This window comes from Plecotus auritus (assembly GCF_963455305.1).
Source record: "Plecotus auritus genome assembly, chromosome: 2".
Taxonomy (NCBI): Eukaryota; Metazoa; Chordata; class Mammalia; order Chiroptera; family Vespertilionidae; genus Plecotus; species Plecotus auritus.
Window position 1 is genome coordinate 123,917,832 of NC_137771.1, and position 24,720 is coordinate 123,942,551.

Consider the following 24,720-nt stretch of genomic DNA (forward strand, 5'->3'; position numbering starts at 1 on the left):
TTTCCATCCAGCATTAGTGGGTAAAGAGTAAAGTAATATGTAAATATTGAAAAGTAGGAATATCACCAATTAGGTGACAAAAAGAAATCAGCAGATGATCAAAAGAATTTTCTTAAAACATTGATATATTTCTAAGAAGACGATCAATCACTCGGGATTCGGCCACATATCCTGCTACAATATTTGGAAACTGCTGCTATTGCAGGGCACTTTACACTGTTTTATATCCCTCTAATCTTGTAAGGGCTTTAAATGTTTTTGCAGTTTATTTTTCATTTCCTTTTAAATCAACTGCTTCTGTTATTTGAATTTAGATAGCAAAGACCAGATGTTTCAAATATCCTGAATTTTATTCCTATTTTCCTATTGGCTGTAGAACAGTTATTTTGTTAAAAAAGCAACTGCAGAAACATTTGAAGGCTATATTTTTGCATGTGTGAAATTCAGATATCATTAGTATTCATTTCTGCTGGCAATTTTAAAATTCTAAAGTGTGATGCTGAATGTGGGAAGAATTTTATTAACTAGAATGTGCCATGAAAAACCAGGGCCCAGGGTGGTCATGGAAGGGAGGTGTGAGGAGATGGTGGCTCACTTAAGCTGCTACGTACAACTTACTTCTGTAATTAGAAGAAACTACCCTTCTTATACTCCAGCTCATATACAATATGGAGCACCCCTAAGGATCTTGACCTTGTTTCCACAATTATTGTTATTCATGATCGAGAAACTGAGGCTGTTGGTCATTGAACTGAGCACCCAAAGGCCCACTGAAGGAGAAAGTGAAGTGACAACTGAGAGGGGGACACCAAGAGCAACTTCTACTGGAAAGAATCCTTGCCCCCAGACAAACAGCAAAATGGAATCACTTTCCTCTTAATCCCCTGAGGTTCAAAGTCTTAAAGGAATAAGACCAAAGAGCAAGAATTTAGAGCAGCTTTAAAAGTCCAGTTTAGAACATTTTTGAAAGCCGTATGTACAAACTTAATTATTTGGCTTATACAGGGAGTTAAGTTTATACTATCTGCTTCTTTAACAAGTACCCATACTCAAAACACTGTACTACTGGATCAGATCGGAGACCAAAGTCAGATGGTATTTGGGTTAGTGGTTGAGGAAAGAGTAGTCAGATTGGCTGGAGAAAGGCCCAAAGTGGCTCAGAGGACAGAGGTCGCTGATGGAGAGTGACTGGGAGGCAGAAACAGGATGGGTCCTTGGAACCTCTGCAGGAAGATGGCATCCGATGTTTCAGCATCGACTCTGCTTAGTGGTTCCAGGTGATGGTTCAGAATGTTATGAACCTTGCATGAGAACTGTTAACCTCTGCTTGCCTTCTTCAGGTGGAATAACAAGCTGTTCAGATGGCACAAGTAACCGGGACAGCTTTCGACTCGAAGATGAGAGCCCCTACTCTGGACCATTCTGTGGCCGTGCCAGAGTGCACACCGACTTCACGCCAAGCCCCTATGACACTGACTCCCTCAAAATCAAGGTGTGTGCATGCACATCTGCATTCTGTGTGGTGTGTCCAGTGCTGGTTGTATGATCTGTTTCTCAAGGGTAAGCAGTGAGAACTGGGGGGAGGGGATGTGAGTCGTTCTTCCCAACAGTAGAACTGGGGACCAGCTTGCTGTGGCAAGAATTTAAACATAACACACCAGGCAGAGTAGGGAATCAGTCTGTTGAGGCTATTAGCATAAGCTGCTGTTATGAAGATAATGCATAATCAAAGCCTATCAGAGAAGGGATTGTGTACATTTTCCTGAAAGCAGGTGCCCAGCTCTGCCTGATCATTCCTGAAGTGAAAATAATAAAGCAAAGGAGAGGGAGAAAAGGTGGAGATATTAGGCAAGATTCCAGCACAGCAAGGGCCTTGGGAACCAGACTTGGCTGGGGCAACTTCAGTACTTAAATTGGTTACTCTGAGTAACCAAACATCTTCCCACCAATGATATTCCCTCCTGAATTCCCTCTTCTTACTCTTATCCTCTGTATTTATTTTCTATTAATGTGTAACAGATTACCACAAACTTTGGGGCCTCAAACAACACAGATGTATTATTATCTCATAGTTCTCTAGGTCATAATTTGGGCATGGTTCATCTACTGAAGGTCTCACTGGGCAGAAATCAGGTGCCAGCTGGAAATGTGATCTTGCCTAAGCTCGGGTCATCTTCCAAGCTCACTGGCTGTGGGCAGAATTCAGTTACTTGTGATTGTAGGAGTGAGACTCATGCTCTCTTCCTGGAAAGCAGCCGGGTCATCCTCAGCTCCTGGAGGCGGCCGGCTGCGGTCCTCTCTATAACAAGTTCTACAGGAGAAACACTCACTCAGGCTTCAAATATCTCTATTTTTAAGAGCTCCTACCCGATTAAGTCAGAAACGCCCCGATAATTACAAAATTAACTAGTCTGGGACATTAATTACATCTGCATAGTCCCTTCTGTCATATAAGACAACATAATCACTGGGAAGAAATCCATCATTTTCATTATCCTGCTTATACTTAAGGGGAGGAGCTGGTTACAACAGCACAAATAGAAGAAGGTTTAGTGCTAAAATAGTTTATAGATGTCAAATTATTCCATTTAGTAACACAAAGTGCTATATAACTAAAAGGACAGAATTTATGAATTTTTATGCTGTCAATGCCAAGCCAATGTTAACCAATATTTATAAGTTATGAAGTATTGATATTATCATTTAACATTCAAGGCACACAGCTCTTCTCTTTGTCCATTCTGTGGTATCAAATCTGAGCAAGCTCAGTTGGAGGATGAAGAAAACATTATTCTCTGCAATTGGCCCCTTAGTCATTTCTTAGTTCCTGTCTTGAGGAAAGGCAGGGAGTAGAAGGGAATAAACTGAACACATTTTGATTCAGGATAGCTGTTCACCTTCCCTAGAGTATTGTGACAGTTCACTACCTCTGGTGCTGCCCAAGGTGATGCTTGCTGAGAACTTGTAAGACACAATAAAAATCCCAGTTACCACTGAAAATTGAATACTAATGTTTCCAAAAAGGGTCTTATCCAAAATGACATTGAGTCTTTGCTTGGTGACCTTTCCTGGAATGCACAATTTTTACAAGTTTTCAAGATACTAGGAAGGATGCGGCAGAGGGCGGCCATGCTTAGAAACTCCCTTCAGAGCTTCTGGGGATTTTCTGGGACTGATTAGCTGATCCCATCAAGCCTAAGATTTGATGCCCTTATAGTGAAAGGCAGGAAAGAGCTAGATGAAAGCTCATAGTGTCAGACAGGCAGACAGTTACATATCAGAAAGCCCAGATCTTTTAATCATATTGAATTCTACTTCACAAATAAAACCTGTGTTTTAGATGTTAGAATATACATTCACAGAGCAGCAGGAAAAAATATTCTTAGTAGCCAAGTTAATGCTTTGTTTATTTAGGGGTGGACTCCTAATATGTCCAAACTATCAGAAACTATAATGTCTTCTCTGGGGAAGAAAGTTATGTCTCAAGCGAGTAACTATTCTCTAAAATGTAGGCACTGTATTTGCATAGATATCCATTTTCTTTACAAATAATTACCCCGGTGGGGTTTTCTGCTCTTGCCAATAACTGACAGCATGTAACCAGATAGTATCATATGCAAATAAAGAAAAAAGACCAATTTCTTTGTCTATTCCAATGTGCTTCATTGATACTTCAATCCAAACTTTGTTGGGGAACTTAATCTAAGCATTATCATCTCTAGAATAATTAAGTAACAATTTATGCTCAGTGCATACATACTTTTATTATGTATTTATTATGTATTTCATATGTACAAAGTTCTGAACACCCTCATTATGTCAGATGAATGCAATAATTTAGGTGTGCTTATTTTGTATTGTGGATGAATGTTTCAGATGAACTAGAGGCACAAACCGAATCACAGATTTCTCTCTCTCCCGTTCCCTAATATGGGAGCCCCTCCAGGAATGGCAGCTTGAGTTTTGCTACATATATAGTGCTTTGACAGGATGAGTAAAAAGACCATCATTTTTTAGTTCAGACAACTTAGTCTTGAGTTCTGGTTCTGCCATTAAATTCCTATAAGCTCTTGGGAAGTTATTTAATGTTTGTGTTTATTTTTCTGTAATATTTATAGAAACAATGACACCTTGTATATGTACATAAGAGGTGTGTTGTGGGCATAAAATGACTTCATTTGTGCAAAACTGTTTTGCAAACTACATTGTGCTCTACAAATCAAAGTTGACAAATTGATATGATACCAAACACAAAAACATGTCATCAAATGCATGTAGGATATTTTCTTCAACACGTTGTTTTCTTCATTGTCACTAGTAAATAGTTTCCTTAAACTTTTTTTAAAAAAGATATATTTTTATTAATTTCAGAGAGGAAGGGAGAGGGAAAAAGAGATATAAACATCAAATATGAGAGAGAATCATTGATCAACTGCTTCCTGAATGCCGCACATTGGGGATTGAGCCCAAAATCTGAGCATGTGCCCTGACTGTGAATCTGACCATGACCTCCTGATTCATAGGTCGATGATCAACCACTGAGCCACACCAGCTGGTATTCCTCAAACTTTTAAAATAAATGTCCTCTTATATTTATTTGTTATCTTGGAATCATCTTAGCATAATGCCCTAGTTATTCTACTTTCTTTTTTTATAATATTTTTTCTTTATTGATTAAGGTATTATATATGTGTCCTTATTGCCCCATTGCTCCCCCACCCCACCCCCACTCATGCCCTCACCCCCTGTTGTCTGTGTCCTTTGGTTAGGCTTTTATGCATGCATACAAGTCCTTTGGTTGATCTCTCCCCCTTACCCCACCCTTTCCTACCTTCCCTCTGAGGTTTCACGGTCTGATCGGTGCTTCTCTGTCTCTGGATCTGTGTTTTTCATCAGTTTATGTTGTTCATTATATTCCACAAATGAGTGAGATCATGTGATATTTATCTTTCTCTGACTGGCTTATTTCTCTTAGCATAATGCTCTCCAGGTCCATCCATGCTGTTGCAAATGGTAAGAATTCCTTCTTTTTTACTGCAGCGTAGTATTCCATTGTGTAGATGTACCACAGTTTTATAATCCACTCATCTGCTGATGGGCACTTAGGCTGTTTCCAAATCTTAGCTATGGTAAACTGTGTTGCTATGAACATAGGGTTGCATATATCCTTTCTGATTGGTGTTTCTTATTTCTCGGGATATATTCCTAGAAGTGGGATCACTGGGTCAAATGAAAGTTCCACTTTTAGTTTTTTGAGGAAATTCCATACTGTTCTCCACAGTGGCTGCACCAGTCTGCATTCCCACCAGCAGTGCACGAGAGTTCCTTTTTCTCTGCATCCTCGCCAGCACTTGTCATTTGTTGATTTGTTGATGATAGCCATTCTGACAGGTGTGAGATGGTATCACATTGTCGTTTTGATTTGCATCTCTCAGATGATTAGTGACTTTGAGCATATTTTCATATGTCTCTGCCCTTCCTATGTCTTCTTTTAAAAAGTATCTATTTAGGTCCGTTGCCCATTTTTTGATTGAATTGTTTATCTTCCTTTTATTAAGTTGTATGAATTCCCTATAAATGTTGGAAATTAAACCCTTATTGGAGATAATATTGGAAAATATGTTCTCCCATGCAGTGGGCTTTCTTGTTGTTTTGTTGATGGTTTCTTTTGCTGTGCAGAAGATTTTTATTTTGATGTAGTCCCATTTGTTTATTTTCTCTTTAGTTTCCATTGTTCTAGGAGCTGTATCATTGAAGAAATTGCTTCAGCTATGTCTGAGATTTTGCTGCTCTGGATTCCTCTAGTATTTTTATGGTTTCCCGTCTTATGTTTAAGTTCTTTTTCTATGATTTCATTCTTTCTACAATAGCACCAGAGTTCTCTGAAATTTGATTTGCATATTTCTTTGTCCTTAGAAGGGAGACATCATAGACATCATCTGCAAAACACCAATGGGGATGTGGACAGGAATGTTAAACAATAAGGTGGGAAACTTTAAATTTATTTATGTGGATGTCATCTCAGAAGAGGAATCAGCACCCAGGAAAATAAAGACACACCGAAGGAGTGGAAGAGAAAAATCCAAGACCCTGCAGGAATTCTTAGAGAGGATTCACCTTCAGGTTAGCAAACATGTGGACTATTGGATTCTTATGGCATATGGACAGAAAAATTAAAGAGACTAGATCAGTGTTGCACAGAATTGTTAAAAAATGCATGACTTACAGCAAAGGAAAATCTGTTTTTCAAGAACAGTTCTTATTTCTCCTTTATCACTTTTATTATGCAAGAATGATTCTTGATATAATATCCTTTGGACTAAACTCTATTGCTACTCAGCAATGACTGTACAGATTAATGTTGAGAAAGTGTAGTGAAAAATAAAAAAAAAATACCTAAGAGAATAAATGACCCAGAGGAAACATGTAAATGAGAATCATAAAGAAAGTATGAAGAGTGAAAATAAAAATCCAGATGTTACCAATGTAAAGATCTCCACATCTCTACAGGTTGCTAGTGAGAATGGCTTTCCTGTGATACCCCAGAAAAAGAATTTTTTGAGACTTGCAGGAGAGGATGTGGTATTGTAGAAAGCTTTATTTCTGATAAATTAAACCCCTGAGTTTCCAAGGTCCCATTTTGCTTTGTCCTGCCAAGGAAGAAGTCCATTTTGCTTTTAGCAGGGCTAAAATCAAAGCCAGTATCCCAAGTTTCCATTCGAGGTTGAGACACAGTCTAATCCAGCATCAGGCTAGCTTAGTTTGTATTCCCAGATGTAGTTCATCTGTACCCCTTACATGTGGGGTCCACATGGCCACATGGCTATGTAGGAAACACAGGTTAATGCAAGGAAGCAGGAACAAGAGGGCTGAGAGAGAATGTGAACGCCTTTTGTTTAGGGGATTATGTATTCCCAAATGTTTGCAAGTTTGCAATGGCCCTGCCCCACTCTAGTCAGTTCATGGTTCCCCAGGCTTGACTGACAGCCACTTTCCCTATGACACCCCAATTCACTGTGCATGCACTCAACTTCCCCTTTGTTCAATTCGTTCCCCCAGTAAGCTGCAAGGAAATGGGCCAGTGGTTCCCTGGGAAGTGTGAAGTTGCAGCTTCCTGGTGATGCTGTCCAATTAACAGGTCTATAATGTCTGGCCTCCCTTTTGCTCCTTTCCTAATATTAACAACTAGCTAATTACAATCGTACCAGAAACTTGAAAGAAAAAAAATGAAAATTGTATTTTCTATAGAGCAGAGATCAAAAGCAAGTCAAAGGAAAATAAGTAAATATAACTTTTAAAACTAATTTGCTAGGAAATAATGATCTTAAGCCTGCATAATAATTGCATTAAAAAAACTGTTGTCTATATTTATAATCAAATTATTTTCTCATATATTAACAAAATATCTACCTTGTTAAATAGATACCTAGCCTCACTCAATTTACTGTTTTGCAATCCATTTTAAAAGTTAACACTGTAGTACTTTGATACTTTTTGAAATTCATTAAGGCAATAGCTAAACTTTCCTTAATTGTTTGTCCTGAATTATCTAGTTACAATCTTGTCTGTAGACACACTGCCTAGGTCTTCCTACATTACTACTGGTGCCCCCAAATTGGGTACTCCTTGGAAAAAGTACAAGTTTGAATCCTGCTTCCCTATTTGTTTTTTTGTTTGTTTGTTTTTCATGACCTATGAGAAAACCAAAGTCTAAGGAAGTGAACCCTCAGTTAGATAGTTATATGAGAATGGGAATTCAGTTTTCTCTGTCCTAATTCAGTGTTACTTCTAGGATATTTTTGAAAGAATTGCTACTGGGTTTTTTGTGTTTGTTTTTAACATTAAAGGGCTGGTAATAAGCTCTTCCTGATTACTTAAAACTTTTATACTTCCTCTTACTCAATTTTAATAACTAAAGTAAGGATGTTGCAGAAGACCAAAGAAAACCAAGGACGCTTCAAAGAAAAGGAGGGACATTGTTTAATACGCCTGAGTGAAAGAACACGCATGGGGCTTTCATATATATCTCCCTCCCTGTGGTCTTTGTACCGCAAATATGGATTATGCTTCTGGTCCTTTTCTCAGGCCTTTCAAGAAAGCCCCCAGGTGTTGGGGATCTCTAGGCCATATCTAATGGTCTGGCCTGGCACCAGGCGTTAATAACCCTCCCTCTGGGGCAGTGCACTGTCCACAGCCCTATGGCCTCTGTAACCCATTCTGCAAGACCAGTATCTGGGAAGGAGGCAGTGACTTAATTATAGGTTACACTGAGCTTGCTGGCATGGGTTCAGATCACTAGCCTCCAAATATCAGGGTTACATTGGAATTAGTCCTTTTTAGCCTTCTCAAGGATATCCTATCTAATAAAAGAGTAATATGCAAATTAACCCTCACTCTGCTACACCCACAAGCCACGCCCATCAGCCACGCCCATCAGCCAATCAGAGCGAGTATGCAAATAAACCCAACCAAGATGGCTACGGCCACAGAGAGCAGGAGGGAGGCTTGGGTTTCCCCGGCAATGGAGGAAGCCAAGCTTTCCCCTTGCCCTTGCCGGCCTAGGCCTCCACTCAAGGCTACAAAGTTTCAATTACAAAAGATTCATAAATCCCCCCAAAAAAAGGCTGCCGCCACGGAGCAAGCAGAAGGCTTGGCTCCACTCCAGGCTACAAAGTTTCAGTTGTAGAAGATAAATAAACCCCAGATACCAGGGTCTCTGCTTGGGTCGCCAGGGGGTGTGGCCGGCCTGCAAACCACCACAGACCCCTCGCCCAGGCCGCCCCACGCCCCAAGGTAACCCCCACCCTGATCCGGGACACACTTCAGGGCAAACCAGCTGGCCCCCACCCGTGCACCAGGCCTCTATCCTATCTAATAAAAGAGTAATATGCAGATTGACCATCACTCCAACACACAAGATGGCTGCCCCCATGTGGACACAAGATGGCCGCCACAAGATGGCCAGCAAGGGAGGGCAGTTGGGAGGAACCAGGCCTGCAATGGAGGGCAGTTGGGGGCGATCAAGCCTGTAGGGAAAGGCAGTTAGGGGTGACCAGGCTGGCAGGGGAGCAGTTAGGCATCAATCAGGCTGGCAGGGGAGTTGTTAGGGGGTGATCAGGCTGGCAGGCAGAAGCGGTTAGGGGCAATCAGGAAGGAAGGCAGGCGAGCAGTTGGGAGCCAGCAGTCCTGGATTGTGAGAGGGATGTCCGACTGCCCTTTTAGGCCTGATCCTACCAGTCGGACATCCCCCAAGGGGTCTCAGATTGGAGAGGGTGCAGGCTGGGCTGAGGGACACCCCCCCCCCCCCCGTGCATGAATTTCATGCACCGGGCCTCTAGTTGAAATAATAATCAAATAAAATGGGAGGAATTTGTGAGAAATTTGAAAAGCATTAAACTTCACTTTGAATTTTTATGCTGTTAGAGAGAATAGAGGTTACATAAATAAAATACAGACTTTGAAACCAAAAGCCCAGTAATTTTATTTTTATTTTTGTTTAATATATTTTATTGATTTTTTACAGAGACGAAGGGAGAGGGATAGAGAGTTAGAAACATCGATCAGCTGCCTCCTGCACACTCCCCACTGGGGATGTGCCCGAAACCAAGGTACATGCCCTTGACCGGAATCCAACCTGGGACCCTTCAGTCCGCAGGCTGATGCTCTATCCACTGAGCCAAACCGGTTAGGGCAAAGCCCAGGAATTTTAATTAGTATATCTTGATGCAAATGATGGACAAGATATATGGGCTGAGAAAAGAAAATAATACTTTTTCCAACCACAGTACTTTTGTAAAGCTTAATAAAACTTTTAATTAAATAGAAAGCCTTGGATTCCTTTGGTTTATAACCAATATCCTAAGACCACTTTAAAAAAAAAATGTTTTTATTGATTTCAGAGAGGAAGGCAAAGGGAGAAACAGAAACATCAATGATGAGAGAGAATAATTGATCAGCTGCTTCCTGCATGCCCTCCACTGGGGATCAAGCCTGAAACTTGGGCCTCCCTCCCCCCACCCACCAGAACAGAACCTGGGACCCTTCATTTGGCAGGCTGACACTTTATCCATTGAGCCAAACCAGCTAGGGCCTAAGTACAATTTTAAATTGCATCTGTTTCAAATTTATTTTTTACCCTACCCCAAGAAATTAATGAGGGTAGCTGTTTTTGCAATCAAGCAAATAAGAGATGTAGATTCAAAAATCTTACTATAATATACTCTATTAAAAGCACTTTGTTTATAAATTTAAGGCACTCAATTTAGCAATTTGAGAAGTGAAAAGGTGCCAAATAGGATGAATGATCCAGCTATTTAATTGATCCATTATTTAGCATTGTATGCTTAAGGTAATTATTTCTTCTCCGTTTGTCCTTCCAGAAGGTCAGAATTATACCTCCTACTCTTTTAAATGCCCTAGAGTTTATATGTGAAAACCAGTACAAGTAAAATAAAGTTAAGCAAAAGTTTTATTGGCACCTTTGGCTTCCATAAGCATTTCTATACTTTCTATAAATCTACAGAGAACTAAAATTATTTAAATCCAACTAACTCATATTATACATAATGTTTTCTCCCATACAGGAATACTCATCAACACTTTTGCTCAATGGTTATGAGACCCTAGAAGATTTAAAGGATATAAAAGAGAATCATCTCATTGAATTAAACATTAAAAACCCAGAAGACAGGAAGAGGTTACTATCAGCTGCTGAAAATCTCCTTGATGAAGAAAGTAAGTTTGCACACCTATTTTTCTCCCTGGCTGATAACTACAGTTTAATGTAAATAGTAAAATCATTAAAAACAAAGTCCCAATTAAATTTGCTAAGAATCAAATAAAGCATTATTTCCCATAAAATAAGTATATTCATATACATTTGTAAACAACAACTCTTATCAAATATATAATTAGAAAGAGGCCTTTTTTTTTCCTTTTGGACTCAGAAAATAAAAGGTCTTTTCTGGGTCCTTCATTTAGTTTCTGCAGAGTTATTAATTTACATGCAAGTGCATGTCTGCATTCCCAAAGACCGGAGCAGATACACTGAGTGGCCAGATTATTATGATCTCTGAATGCATAATAATCTGGCCACTCAGTGTATATCCTATATAATAAAAGGTTAATATGCAAATTGTCCCCTCGACCAGGAGTTCGACCAGCAGGTAGGCCAGCCAACCACCCATGTCACCTCCCACTGGCCAGGCTGGCCGGACCTCACCCATGCACGAATTCATGCACCGGGCCTCTAAGTGGCCAGATTGTTATGCGTTCAGAGATCATAATAATCTGGCCACTCAGGGTAGAGGCAAACGTTTAGTGGCAGCATGAGCCATTAGTGAGAAATGTCATATGTGGCTCCTGTAGAACAGCACAGAGCTTGGCTCCAAGCTAACAAACTTTCATGCCACACAAGAAGATTTATTTTATTACCATATAGTTGCATCTTGTATGTGTTTATACTGTTCTTTCAACACGTTAAAATAGCTTGCAAAAATATTCAGCGCTCAATGTTATTATCTGAGATGGCTCTGGGTGTTTGTGAGTATAAACTGAAGACGGAGGAATATATGCAGATTTACTTGTGGCAGAATACTGGCTATTCCAACTGGGTTTGCAGAGATAGGTTAGCTTTTGCTTTTACAATTACTCAGTCTGAACACTCTTCTTACTAAATCTTGTCAGGCTCCCAGAACCCTGGTTCAGAACATGCCAAGCTCGGCAAGGGATATTTTGTTAGAAAAAAGGAAAGAAGTATCTAATTTTAAAGATGAAAAATAACTTAGATCATCTAATCCAATCTTCTCTTGCAAAAGTAATAATAATAATAAGGATTAATTACTTTTTTTAACATGTTCTGAGTACAATTTTGAGCCAGGTTCTTCACATTTATTGCCTTCTTCAATGCTCTCCATCACTCTGTGAGCTAGATAATGCTACCCCCATTTTATAATGAGAAATTGAGAAGATAAGTAACCTGTCCAAGCTCACATACCTAGCAAATTGGAAACTAGGACCAGTGTTTGTGATGCTATGCTGCACTTTCTAACACTACAAAGAACAGCCCAGAGGAAGAAGGAAAGTGCACTTAGGACCCAGGCCTCCTGGCTGTCCCTTCGTGGCTTCCCTTTATCCTCTCTCTTATATCTCCCCAAATGGGCATATTTGCACAGCACATATTTATATATACTGGCCTGTTATCTAGAAGGAATTCATTTTTTAAGAAATCATATCTTTACTTTTTTTTTTACTTGAGTTTGCATAGATCTTTACCCTTTTCCAAAAGCTTTCATATGTATGACTAATTTGAAACCTGCAGAATTTATTTCACCCTTAGGCCTGTGTGTTTATGTGCATTCTTTGAAGTTGTGGAAGCTAGGAGATGCAAAGAGAGGGGATAGGGTCACAGAGGCAGACAAAGATCGAACTTAAGTAGCCAGCGTACTCAACAGTCCAAGTCCAAACAGAAATGATCAGCTTAAATTGATGTAGCAGTATCTTTCATGTACATGAGGCAGTTTTTTGTCATATCTTGTCATTTTAAAATATGTCTCTGTAAGCAATGTTAGGCTAAGAAATAGATTTTGTAGAATTTTTGTAATTGATAATGTTCAGTATCATTGTCAATACTCTTCAAACTAATTTGACACTGAAGTAGAGGGAAGGAGAAGAGAGTATTTTTTTAACACACTTGTACAAAATTGCTTTTCTTCCACAATGCCATTCATGTAGGTATTTTGCCAATTTTGTAGATAAGAAAATATTTCAGAGATGAACTTCAAAAAGGCCAGACAGCTAGATAAGTAGCAGAGCTGGGGTTTCAATCAAAGGCAGTATGCTATAAAAACCCACATTTTTCCTTCCACACAGGCAAATTGATAAATATGAAAACAACAATGAATATTTAAAAACTTAAAATTACTACTACTCTCCAATTTTCTCAGCAGCTTAAGTTCAGTTTTCTATCTCAAAAAGTGGAAGCTAGTATTTAAATGAGAATGGAAACCTTATAACAGCCTGACTCCCTGAAAGGTGGGAGCTGTTGTGATTGCACTGCAACAGGATTTGTGAGTAGAAGGGGCCTTAGAGCCCCAATCAGCAGGCTTTCAGCAGGGAAGCAGTTTTCAATAAGGACCCACAGAGGGAAGATCAGCCCAGCACCAAAGGCTTGAGCCACTTACAATGTCCACTTCCAACTTTTCATTCCAACTCCCTTATCACCCATCTACTTTCTCTGTTAACAACAAAAAATATATAATGATTTATCTAACCCAAATTCTTCCTTTGTAATATGAAGAAAGTAAAACTAGAGCAGGTGTCTTTCTCAAGGTCATGTATCTAGAACCCATCTACTAAATCCAGATACTCGAAACACATACTGCTATACCCTGATCTCTGAAAACAAAGCGCAATATCTCCAAAGCATGATGTGAAATGCAATATTTGCTATAACTCCTCCAAATTATTTCCCTTGTAAAACTTCAGAAAATGGTACTTGAAGGTCACTAGAAATTGATCTTTAATAATAGCTAGTAATGTATAAACATACATACACTGAGCCCAATTCTGGGAGATGAAAAATGAAAAAAAATGCAGATTCAACTATAGTAGTGTTTGTTGTAAATACACAGCACAGGGATTTTTCTTATTTTAATCTTACGGTCAAAAGTACTATTAGAATATACATGTCAAAAAGATGCATATTGCATGTTAAGCTATACTGACTGAAAGCTATTTATATTACATGAAACTTCTTTGCTCAAGAAATAAAGAAGAATGACTTCTATTTGTTGATAAGATGTTGAGTTCTGATGATTCGGCACCATGCTGCTACATGCTTATTTTTATCTATTCTCTACTTTGAATTATATCTCCTACAACCATGCTAAAGATTAAATGCACAACCTTCATGTACCTTCAGTGATAAAGACCTTGAATATATGGTTATAATAAAACTAAGACAAATACATGTCACAGGTTAAAAATAGTTAGCTTTTTGTATGTGTGTGGAAGAATGGGGTATGCAAATTGGCCAGGATTTTATGTATGTATTTTATTCTGATCATTGAATAATGTCAGTTTGGGAAAGTCAATAAATTTCTAGTTTAGAGCTTCAATCTTTCTTAGGTTGGGAATTGGAATGTTTTACTTTGCTAACCATTCAATATAAAAACTGAGCAGAGTGGGCACCTGTTTTGAGGACAAGAATAAAAACTTTGAGATAATGTAGAAAGACCACAGTCCCATGTGAGCCTTTAACCTGCCTAGAGAAACCAAGATAATGGGGGCTGGGACAGGAACAAAAACAGAAGACTAAGACTTAAAGCAAGCACTTTTCCTTTTCTCTTTAGGCCAAAAGAGATAGCATTTTACCCTCTTTGACTTTGAAGATGTAAACAAAATTAAACTTTGTAGATTACTGCTTGACAGGAGGTAAAGATGCTTCTCCATCAAGCTGACGGAAGGGCTGGCAAGTGGTGCTAGAGCTGATCACAGGAGTACCTCTGTAGGAGAACAATTTGGGGTTCTGCAGTCCCAGCAAGACTGGCACAGGGATATTCTGAACTCACTCCTGTGCTGTATTAGAACTGAGCAGATCAAGTCACTGGCTCTCAGCTGGGAATCCAGATCAGGTTAGAAGGAGAAGAAAAATCGGGGTGAGACAGCTCTTAAAGAAGCAAAAGAGCAGAATCTGTTTATTTTGTGCACATTAGGGTTTCTCTAGTTATCATCTGAATTTTAAAATGATCTGTTCACTTAGAAGAAACATTCCCAGCAAGTAAAAAAAGAGTAGGGAATATATATGTGTGAGTGTGTGTTCATTGTTCCCTAAGCGCAACCTTCAAGACCCCTTTGCCTTGCTGAGAAATGTCTCTTTAGAATAAGTTAATTGCTATTAGTAGTAAATATTTTCTCTTTATTCTGAACTTATTCTTTTCCCACATTTAGGAACACTTTGATGTGTCTTAAAAGTGTGTCTATGAGAATGTGTACTCTTGTCCTGGGGGAAAATGGGTGATGGAAATATCTTGTCTTCCCTTTAGCACAGGGATAATTAAATTTTAAAATAAAAAAACAACAACAACTTAGTAACTGAATGCACAAACTGTACCAGAATCTGTATGTATGGTAGGTACCTGCAGCCTTTATTTGTAGTGCTCAATGAGGAGGAAGGGGGAAAGGTGGATTGTGTGACAGGCTGTTGGCACCAGCTGTGGTCACAGCAGCCCTCATTGCTCAACTATCCCCAGCTGTGCCTTCCTGTCTGCCTACCTGCCCAAAATGATGCAGGGCAAATGGCAAGGCCCAGCCAGGAGCCTGGAACATGAGCTGCCAGCAGGGGAGACTTGTATTTATGCCAAGGAGCAGTCCAGCAGTTGGCCTGATAGCGTGCCAGGGCAGGCTGGTGCTCTAGCCCCTGACATATGTACCTGGTGTTTCCAACCCTCTTGCCATATGATTTCAATCTAGATTCAAGAAACATACATACAACTTAAAAAAAAAAGATATGCTAACCATCCACATATACAGAGTAGAGAAGGCATGTAGGCATTTTCCTATTCTGTGTTTATAAATATGCCTTTCATATTTGTTTCTAGTCATAGCTATTTGGCATTACTAGTATATTAATTTTGGCAATTTAATTTCTTCAGATTTTGGGGGGGTTATTCCTAAGATTTAATTTATAATTTATAATAGATGTCATGTTTTATGTAATACAAAAACACACACAAATTAGTCAAATGAAATATAAACATTTGTACTCTTCTACCAGAGAACAATTCTGAGAGAAGGGAGTTCATGGAATTTCATGTCAGTCACCTAGGAAACTTGTACTGCCTGTGCGTGCAGGGCACTCCTATTCTTGTTAGATTGACTGTGATTGTGTACTAGGCTGGCTTTGTGATGATTACCCTGGCCAGACAAGACTGAATCCCCTATTACCATGTGCCTTCCAAATGTCCCCAGTTCTGTGCTTGCATTAAGAGGATTGTTAACAATGCCTGTAGAATTAATAAATGTTGAGTGCAGGAGTAAAGAGATTTTCAAATAGTAAGCAAGACTTTTTTTGGTTATAGTACCTAAAGTCCCCCACAACCCCACTGTATACATAAAAGTTTTTGTAACAGGCAGGCAAGAGTTGGTATGCATTGTCAAGATTTGTTTTATGCATGTGTTAACCATGTATGCATGTATTCATAAAACATAAATGAGTACTTTCTAGAGGGCAATAATGTAAAACCTATCAAAGTTTAAAATGTGTATACTTTTATTTTATACCCAGGAATTCAGTTCTAGGAGTTTCCTTGATTAATTTAACTTCAACATACAAATACATAAAATACTAGTTAAACTATTAGTAGTTTTAGTTAAAAACTAAACTAAAATAAACTTCCATCATTAATTATTTTAAATAAATTAAGACATATACAAACAATAAAGCAGTATGAAGATGTTAAGAGAATGAAATGCATACTGACATAAAAAGATGTTCAAAGCATATTAAATGATAAAAGTGATTTCTGGATCAGAAATATGCAGGACATTCATGTTTGTGTGAAATAATAATAATTTTTAAAACAAAGAAATTAGGTTAATTTTTACCATATCAAGTAAATAGGACTAATTTAACCTATAAGAAATATAAACTTGATTTCCCAAGGCCCATAATTAAGCAATATAAATGATAGTTTTTAAAATTACTTGGTCATTATCAAAATAATCAGTCCATATAGGTGTGCATGGCTGGGCAGTGTAACAGCCAAGGGGTGCTTGCTGAGTTGGTGCCCAGTGATTGTGATCTTGAGTGAGTGTGCCTCTAGGTTCTTACTGAAGCAGTCAGCCCAGTGCAAGTGGAAGCTGCTGTGGGTGTGAGTGAAATATTTCCTTTTCTCCACTCATGTCTTTAGAGGGTAAACTATGGTGCTGGGCTAAGAAGAAAGTGTACAAACAAAGGGAGAGTCACTTCAGCTCCATATTCTCTCATAGCTTCAGGAAAACAACAGAAGGGATTCCTGTTTATCATTTGTTCTTGATTTTTCAAAGGGCATGTTAATATTCAAATGCAATGAATACCAGATATTTACTATAGTTAAAAAATTAGTGTTTAAATGATTTAAGGATGTGCTTAAGATGAAATTGAAATTACTAAGAGTTGTGCCATATTGTCTACTGAATATTCCTCCCTGGACACCACCACCTATGGACAGATAAACACAGCTATAGTTACCTGGAGAATGACTGAGTTTTGGTGTGAATGACTCAAGTGTGACTACAACATGAGGCTGAGGTTTGGAGCCACCCTAAGATGCATATCCCTATTTTTTCCTCTGTAGAAATGGCACCAGGAGAGAGAATTCAGAGCTGAGTTCAACAAAATTCCTTATTTGATCTTTTTTAGTTCATATTTCCTTTAATTAATCAAAAAATCACATTATTTTTTTTTCACTGTGTTCCCCCATTCAGTCTTGGCTGCCACAATCAGACAGACAGAAAGCGCAAGGACTCTTTTTTCTTGCATCTGCACTGGAACCTTGGCAGCAACATTAACTGCTCCAGTTCTGTCAAATAGATGCACAATCACATTATTTTTATTTAAAAAAATGTTTACTGGGTACTTTGGTTGGCCAGGCATCTTCCTATGTTCTCCAGACTACATTATTTCATAGCACTTGCCCCAAAGAACTAGAGGCTTCAGACCTAAGGCAAACAACAAAGTAAAGTCAGTATCTAGAATATTTGGATAAGAAACCTGGAAAGTCAAACAAAAACTACATTTTTAGTGAATCCTTAACTTTCTCAATGTGAATATTGGACAGATTTCTTTCCTTAAGGTTTGAGAACTTTTTACCATAATTAGGACCTAGTTTGATTTCCTTAAACCTTTCTTCACTTCTAGTATAATTGAGATGCCTATACTTAATTAATTAAATGTCACAACTCCGATATAATTATTTCATGAATAATTGTATTAGCTGTCATTTGTTTTAATCACCATGCCACTTTGTATTGTCATTGATGACTATCTTAAAATATTGATGAGGATAAAATACTTTAATATTCAAATTAGTACCTCATGACAAAATGTTATCTAAATAATTTTTTCTTATAATTATGTTTTCCTTTATATTACATAAAGTACAGAACAGTTTGGGGATGCTTCCCTGACTTCATATTATACCTGCTGTTAGCTGAAAGCAAAAAAGGACATCTTTTTCAAATTACTTAATAATCTTCAATATACTCAGATTTCAAAATGTATAGCCTTTACAATGTTTGAAAACCATTCAGGGCTTTATTGTAAAAATGTACCATTTTTTTTGTACCATTTTAATTTTTATTAAAACTAGAGGCCGATACACGAAATTCATGAAAGATTAGGCCTTCCTTCCTCCGGCTGCCAGCACTGGCTTCCCTCGCAGCCCCGGCTTCATCCGGAAAATCATCAGGTCTAATTAGCATATTACGCTTTTATTATTATAGATAGAATATAAAACATTGTAGATCATCTGAGGAGGATAGAGGAAATCTATCTAAAACTTTAATTCTTTCATTTGTGAATTATATGCATATGTCTATGTGTTTACATAATGTTTATAACAGAATACATAAATTAGAAATACTGAGTTTTAAACTTAACATATAACAAACATTTTGGTGTAAAACAGATGCAGTCAGACATCCTATGGCAAGTGTGTAATTTTGGAAGCAAACTGTTCCTTATTCCAATGTTACTTGCCTGGTTAGCTCAGATGATTGGACCATAGGACAAAACTGATGGAGGTTAGTTTCAATTTCTAGGTAGGTCAGTTAGCTTTACACTATTTCATGGTCACATGGAGGGGCTAAATGACTTAGAAAGAAAATGTGGGTGCAGTACTGTGAATTCATCCCCTCTGCTGGGAAAACCACCCACAGCTCAAGTGCTAGATTTGTGCCAATCCCAAAGTCATTAAGTGTCAGGATGGGGGAAAAAAAAGAAAGAAAGAAAGAAAAACCAAAGGGGAAATCCTGACCCTCACAATACAAAAATTTAATGCTATGTAGCTCTCATTTCCATAATATAATATAATGACCTGCTTTTTCTTTTATAGCTATAGTTGAGGGGCTCCAGCTGATCACCTGCCTGAAATTATTGCAGGCCTGGTGGGAAGCATTTGAGGAAGCATAGTCATGTTTTCATTTCACTAGGAAATCATTTAGCAAATTACTGCTGTTCTGTAAATTACTGTGCTGCATGACTTTCATACTGAGAAACTATTTCCTTTTTCTATAAAAATTGCAGATAAAAGATTATTACAATAAATAATCTGTATTTAAAATAAACCAATTCCTAGAATTTAGAGAATGTGATACACTGTTTCTATATGGGAATATAAAAAATACATTTTATTACTAATATTAAAAATATATGCTATGTTAAAGTCAGAATTTCACTTATTTTGTTTGTTACCCTTTCAGATGACACATAAAAATTTCTGAGGGTAAAATAACAAGCTAAGTATTTATTTTTAAAGGAAAATAGCTAATTTTGGAAATCATAGTACTTTAAGCCTAAGTTTTATATCTTTAAGAGAATCCCACAGTTAGTAATCAACCCAAATAGAACATGGCATTGAGAGCAGTTTTTATTGTGTCAGGTTCTGTGTAGATGTCAGTCTGAAAGTAAGTAACTCAGTAATTTTAATTTTGCAATGAAGTGATAGGCTCAAATATAATCTGCGGAAATAGCTCCACAACCATTCTAAGAGGACCACATTCTAATATGGTGATCATTGCTGATGTGGCAGAAAGCTCACACCAGGCCTCGGTCCTCTGGTCTTTTCCAGAGACACTCGGATTGTGGAACTCAGACCTGACACATCCACTTCAGTGGCAGTAAGATGGACAAGCAGAGGGAGGGAGACATCTCTTCCTCAGAGAATGAGGTCCCACTTTCAGACCTGCTTTTCCACAAAAAAAGGGGGGCTTGGAAACAAAAGTGAAACAGTCTCATAGAGACTAAGTAGATTTCCCCAGACTTAAAGGTTGTTACGACTAATAAAGAAAAAATGCTTCATGGTAGCTAAAATTTTTAAATAAGTACAATAGGTGCATATTGAAATTAAAGCTCCTTATACCTAGAACTAGCTATAACATCACTAGATTTAAATATCTGATAATTGAATCCAGAATTAAAGTTGTGGAAAACATGGAGGAATTCAGAAAATGACATAAATGTGGTTTCATTGTTGCAAATAAAACTTTGGAGGGAAAATTTAAAAGGACTGTTATGATTCATTTTAAAGATGAGTAGAGTTAAATGATTTTTTTTATTATTTTTTTCAGCCTTTCTCAATCTGTGTTCCTCATCTAAACTACAGAATACTGAAAATAATTTAAGTGAATTTTCAATTCCTCCATGGATTGGACATAACTAGTACCATTCTAGATACATTGAAGAGAAGTTTACCCATTACATATAAGGCTGCCTTAGGGCACTAGGGCTCAATTCTCTCTCATAATGGGGGTTGATAACAAGTGGATACACAGTGAACCATAATCTAATGTCAGCAAGTTATCTATAGCCTAAAAAATGCATTTATAAAGCAGATGTGTAGACTAGAATAAAGGGTGAATTTCTTAAAGATATATTACTTAGCATTATACAGGTCTATTGAGGAAAATTACGCAATATCCTTCTTCCAAAGATTTTGAAAATGGGATTTATACGTTCTTCTGGAAAGAATGGGATGAGGTATGTAGCATCTGAAGGCAGAGGTCTTGAAAAGTATGTTTGGTTCCTCCAGGTTGGGCTATTCAAATGTCCACAATGGAGGAGTCCTGAGGTTAGAAGGGGGAAGAACAGAACATCCTGTGGGCTAAGAGTATCGCCTCTGTGAGGAACTCACTGTAATTATACACAGAAATACCCATTCACTGGTGTCAAGAAAGGGAAAGTAGCAGAAAGAATGCTGATGCTGAAGAATTCTTGAGAAAAAGTAAATCTTTATAGGGCCATTTAGGTTCTTTAGAAAAATCTTTGTTACATCTCTAATATTAATTTTTTCCTAAATAATGCCAGTTGAATCTAGAATACAGATTTGATGACACATTACCAATATGAACATAAACAATTGTTATTCAGAACTACAAAGATATAGAAGACAAACTAAATAAAGCAGACTCGATGGTAGTCGCTTACTACCTAAAAGCAACCTGATTTTTATGTCCATTTTTTTATGAATACACACATAGGAAAATCCTGAATACTCTGTTCTTTTATTAGTATATTCTTTTTTAAATTATAGTTTACATTCAATATTATTTTGTACAAGTTTCAGGTGTACATAATAGTGGTTAGACAATCATGTATTATACAAAGTGTCCCCCTGATATTTCCAGTACCCATCTTGCAGCATACATAGTTATCATATCATTGACTATATTTTCTGTGCTGTGTTTTACATCCTCATGACTATTTTTGAATACTGTACATTTTATGAGTTAAATTCTAAGTTACTGAAGTCCCACATTGTTGTCCATAGTGATCTTTTATTCATTAATCCACATTATCATGATTCAAAATTGCTAAAAAGATCACTATTAATGTGGACTATACATTTAAACTTTACAAATGACTTTTTCTAATGTTACTTTAAGGAGTATTTGGACAAGGCATCAGTCACACTGTGGATACAATCTGCTTTCTTTGGCAACATTAATGTAAAATGCGAGTCCATATTGATCTTTGCTTATGCAAGCAGTTCACATGAATTCCATGAAATTGCAGGTGAGCAACAGTGGTTTGCTCACTTTGTCTTCTAAGAAAACAATGGTTTGAATATTTGAGTGTAAATGCCTCTTTTATAATAAACAAGCATATCATTTACTTACATAAGTTTCCATTGTAATGAAGTCAAGGTTGGAACAGTTAAAATAGCTCAAAGATGAATGAGTAAATGAATAAAACTTTTCTTAGATCTGCGTAACTGCTGCCCTCTTTTCCATTTACAGCTATTCAAGAGCAAGAAAATGAGTCTGTGCCCCTATCCTTAAGCCCAGACATCTCCTTAAATAAGTCACAGCTAGATGACTGCCCAAGGGACTCTGGTTGTTTTATCTCATCAGAAAATTCTGATAATAGCAAAGAAGACCTGGAGTCTGAAAATCTGTCTGACATGGTACAGAAGATGACTATCGCAGAAACAAGTGACTGAACACATTCTCAACTCTATATCCACATCTGCATCCCATGTAACTCTTCTGGAGCTAAGGGGTCAAATAGAAAAGAAAGAGAAGTAATTGCAGATAACAATCTAAAGTTAAGATGTTTTATTCTGAATGATTTTACGTAAAAGTTTATATCTCTAACATTTCCAATTATTGTAAATAATATGTATATTTATTATTTTAAGTGCTACATGTTAGTATTTCATATGAGTGTATTAGAAAGGGTGTAATATAAGTCTTTAGTATGTGTGACATAAGCCTTATTTTGTAAGTGCAAAATAATAAATTCTGCAAAATCCCCTTCTTTCTTCATACCTGCCAGTTTTGAATTTGTGTCTATTAGTAAATAAATAGCAGTGGAGCCTGTGTTTGTTTAACCAATTATCCAAGCAGTATTTACACTCATTTTTATAACTACTGGAAAGTACAAGTTAATATTGGAGACATTTGATCCATAGTGTTTTCATTGTTTTTTATTGATTTCTTCACTGTTATATGGTATAAAAGTATAGATAGTATACTGTCAGTTCTGATTTAGTAAAATGAATTGTAATAATTTCACAGATGTTTCATCTTTAAGTGTAAATACTTTAAATTTTGTAATGCCCTAATTTTAAAAATAAAATGAACTATGTGCATTTATTATTTTCCAGATTAGTGTTATTTTCATATTAGGCATTTTCATATCAGGCATTCAGACAAAATATCTCCTACCAGACAAGATTTTATAGTCAGTCCTCACTATATATATCCTATATAAGAAAAGCCTAATATGCTAAGTGTCCGGTTGTCCGGTCATCCACTCAACCAATCAAAGCATAGTATGCTAATGATATGCTAAGGCCACTCAACCACTCGCTATGATGTGCACTGACCACCAGGGGGAAGACTCTCAGACCAGTAGGTTAGCTTGTGCTGGGGTCTGGATGATCAGGACTGAATGAGATGGGCCAGACATGCCCTGGTGCCCACCCATGGTCCCTCCCCTGCTGGCCAACCTCCCACATCCCTCCCCAACCCTGATTGTACACCAGTGGAGTCCCTTGGCCTGGTCTGTGCCCCCTCGCAATTCAGGACCCCTCAGGGGATGTCAGAGAGCTGGTTTTGGCCTGATCCCACAGGCCAGGCCTAGGGGCCCCACTGGTGGATGAATTCATGCACCAGGCCTCTAGTATATATAATTCCCAAATCAATTACCTCACCTCAGTCTGTCTCCTGAGCCCCAGATCTGTGTTATCTAACTTCCTGAATACTTCTATGTATTAGCTTAAGTTGCCATAACAAAATACTATAAACTAGATGGCTTAAACAATAGAAATTTATTTCCTCTCAGTTCTAGAGGTTAGAAGTCCAAGACCAAGTGGCCAGCATGGTTGAGTTCTGGTGAGAGCTCTCTTCCTGGCTTGCAAAGAGCTACCTTCTTACTGTGTTCTCACATGGCAGAAAGATAGAAAGCTTTCTGGTGTTTCTTCTTATAAGGACACTAATCCCATCATGAGGGCCCCACCTTCATAACAATTATGTCCCAAAGGCCCCATCTCTAAATACCATATATTGGGACTTAGAGCCTCACATATAAATTGGATGGGTGGAGGGGCATAGTTTAGTTCATAGTACTCTAGGAAGCTTTGACTCAACATACCCAAACCCTTGCTTTTGACTACAAATTTGTCTCTTCTTTCTTACTCCCAACCTACCTCTCTTTAATAGTATCAACATTCAGCCATTTCTCACTTCATTTCACATATATCCTCTTCATGTAGATTCAATAAGTAATCAAGCCCTATGAATCCTACCTCTAAATTTATGGCTTTCTATCCATTCCCATGATAGCAGTCTTGCTTTGTAACCTCAGGATTTCATGTGTAAAATAGTGCAATAGTTTTCCAACTGATCTCTGTTCTACAAGTGCCCTCCTTCTTAACCCGTCCTCCACAGAGCCTCTACAAAGATCTTCCAACATGCAAATCAAGTCATGTACTTCCCAACTTGAAATTGTTTGGTGACTTCTCATTGTCTTTAGTATAACATTTAAACTTTCTTTCAGGATACATAAGACCCTCCCCAACCATTTTTTACCCACACCTATGAGTCATGTATTTCTTCCCACACCTTTCACTTTACACTATCCAGCCATAACAATCTACTTGCAATTCCCTAAATTCATGTGGGAACCATGCCAGGGTCCCTGAATAGTCAAGGCCAATAGGAGCACAGAGGCCTTGTTGTCAATACTCCAGAATGGCCTAGGCTACTCTGAGTATGAGTCTAATTGGGATCCAAAGGCCAAAATACCATGAACAGCCTGCAAAGCCACAGTGATCGCAGGGTATGCTGTGCCCTTCTGTAACCCATATGATTGATGTCACTGTTGGCAACTAGCCTTCTTTGTCTCTGGAATAATATACAGGTTACTGACCAGGAGTCTGAGAGAGAGAACAACTTAGTAGAGGCTAGAGAGGGCTCAGGGAAGAGAGGCAGTAGGCACAGAGAATGTAGCTACTATGT

General features: G+C 37.9%; 1 protein-coding gene across 2 annotated transcripts in view; it reads left to right on the forward strand.

Annotated features, from left to right (window-relative positions):
- SAMSN1 (SAM domain, SH3 domain and nuclear localization signals 1) overlaps window positions 1–22,858 on the forward strand; it is a 60,118-nt gene extending 37,260 nt beyond the window's left edge. For both annotated transcript variants that reach the window (XM_080655084.1, XM_080655085.1), the window contains exons 5-8: window positions 1,341–1,492; window positions 5,917–6,123; window positions 10,584–10,734; window positions 21,997–22,858. In XM_080655084.1, coding sequence (XP_080511210.1) covers window positions 1,341–1,492; window positions 5,917–6,123; window positions 10,584–10,734; window positions 21,997–22,199 — 713 coding nt within the window. In that variant the 3' untranslated portion in view covers window positions 22,200–22,858. The remainder of the gene's footprint in view (window positions 1–1,340; window positions 1,493–5,916; window positions 6,124–10,583; window positions 10,735–21,996) is intronic.
- The last annotated feature ends 1,862 nt before the right edge of the window (window positions 22,859–24,720 follow it).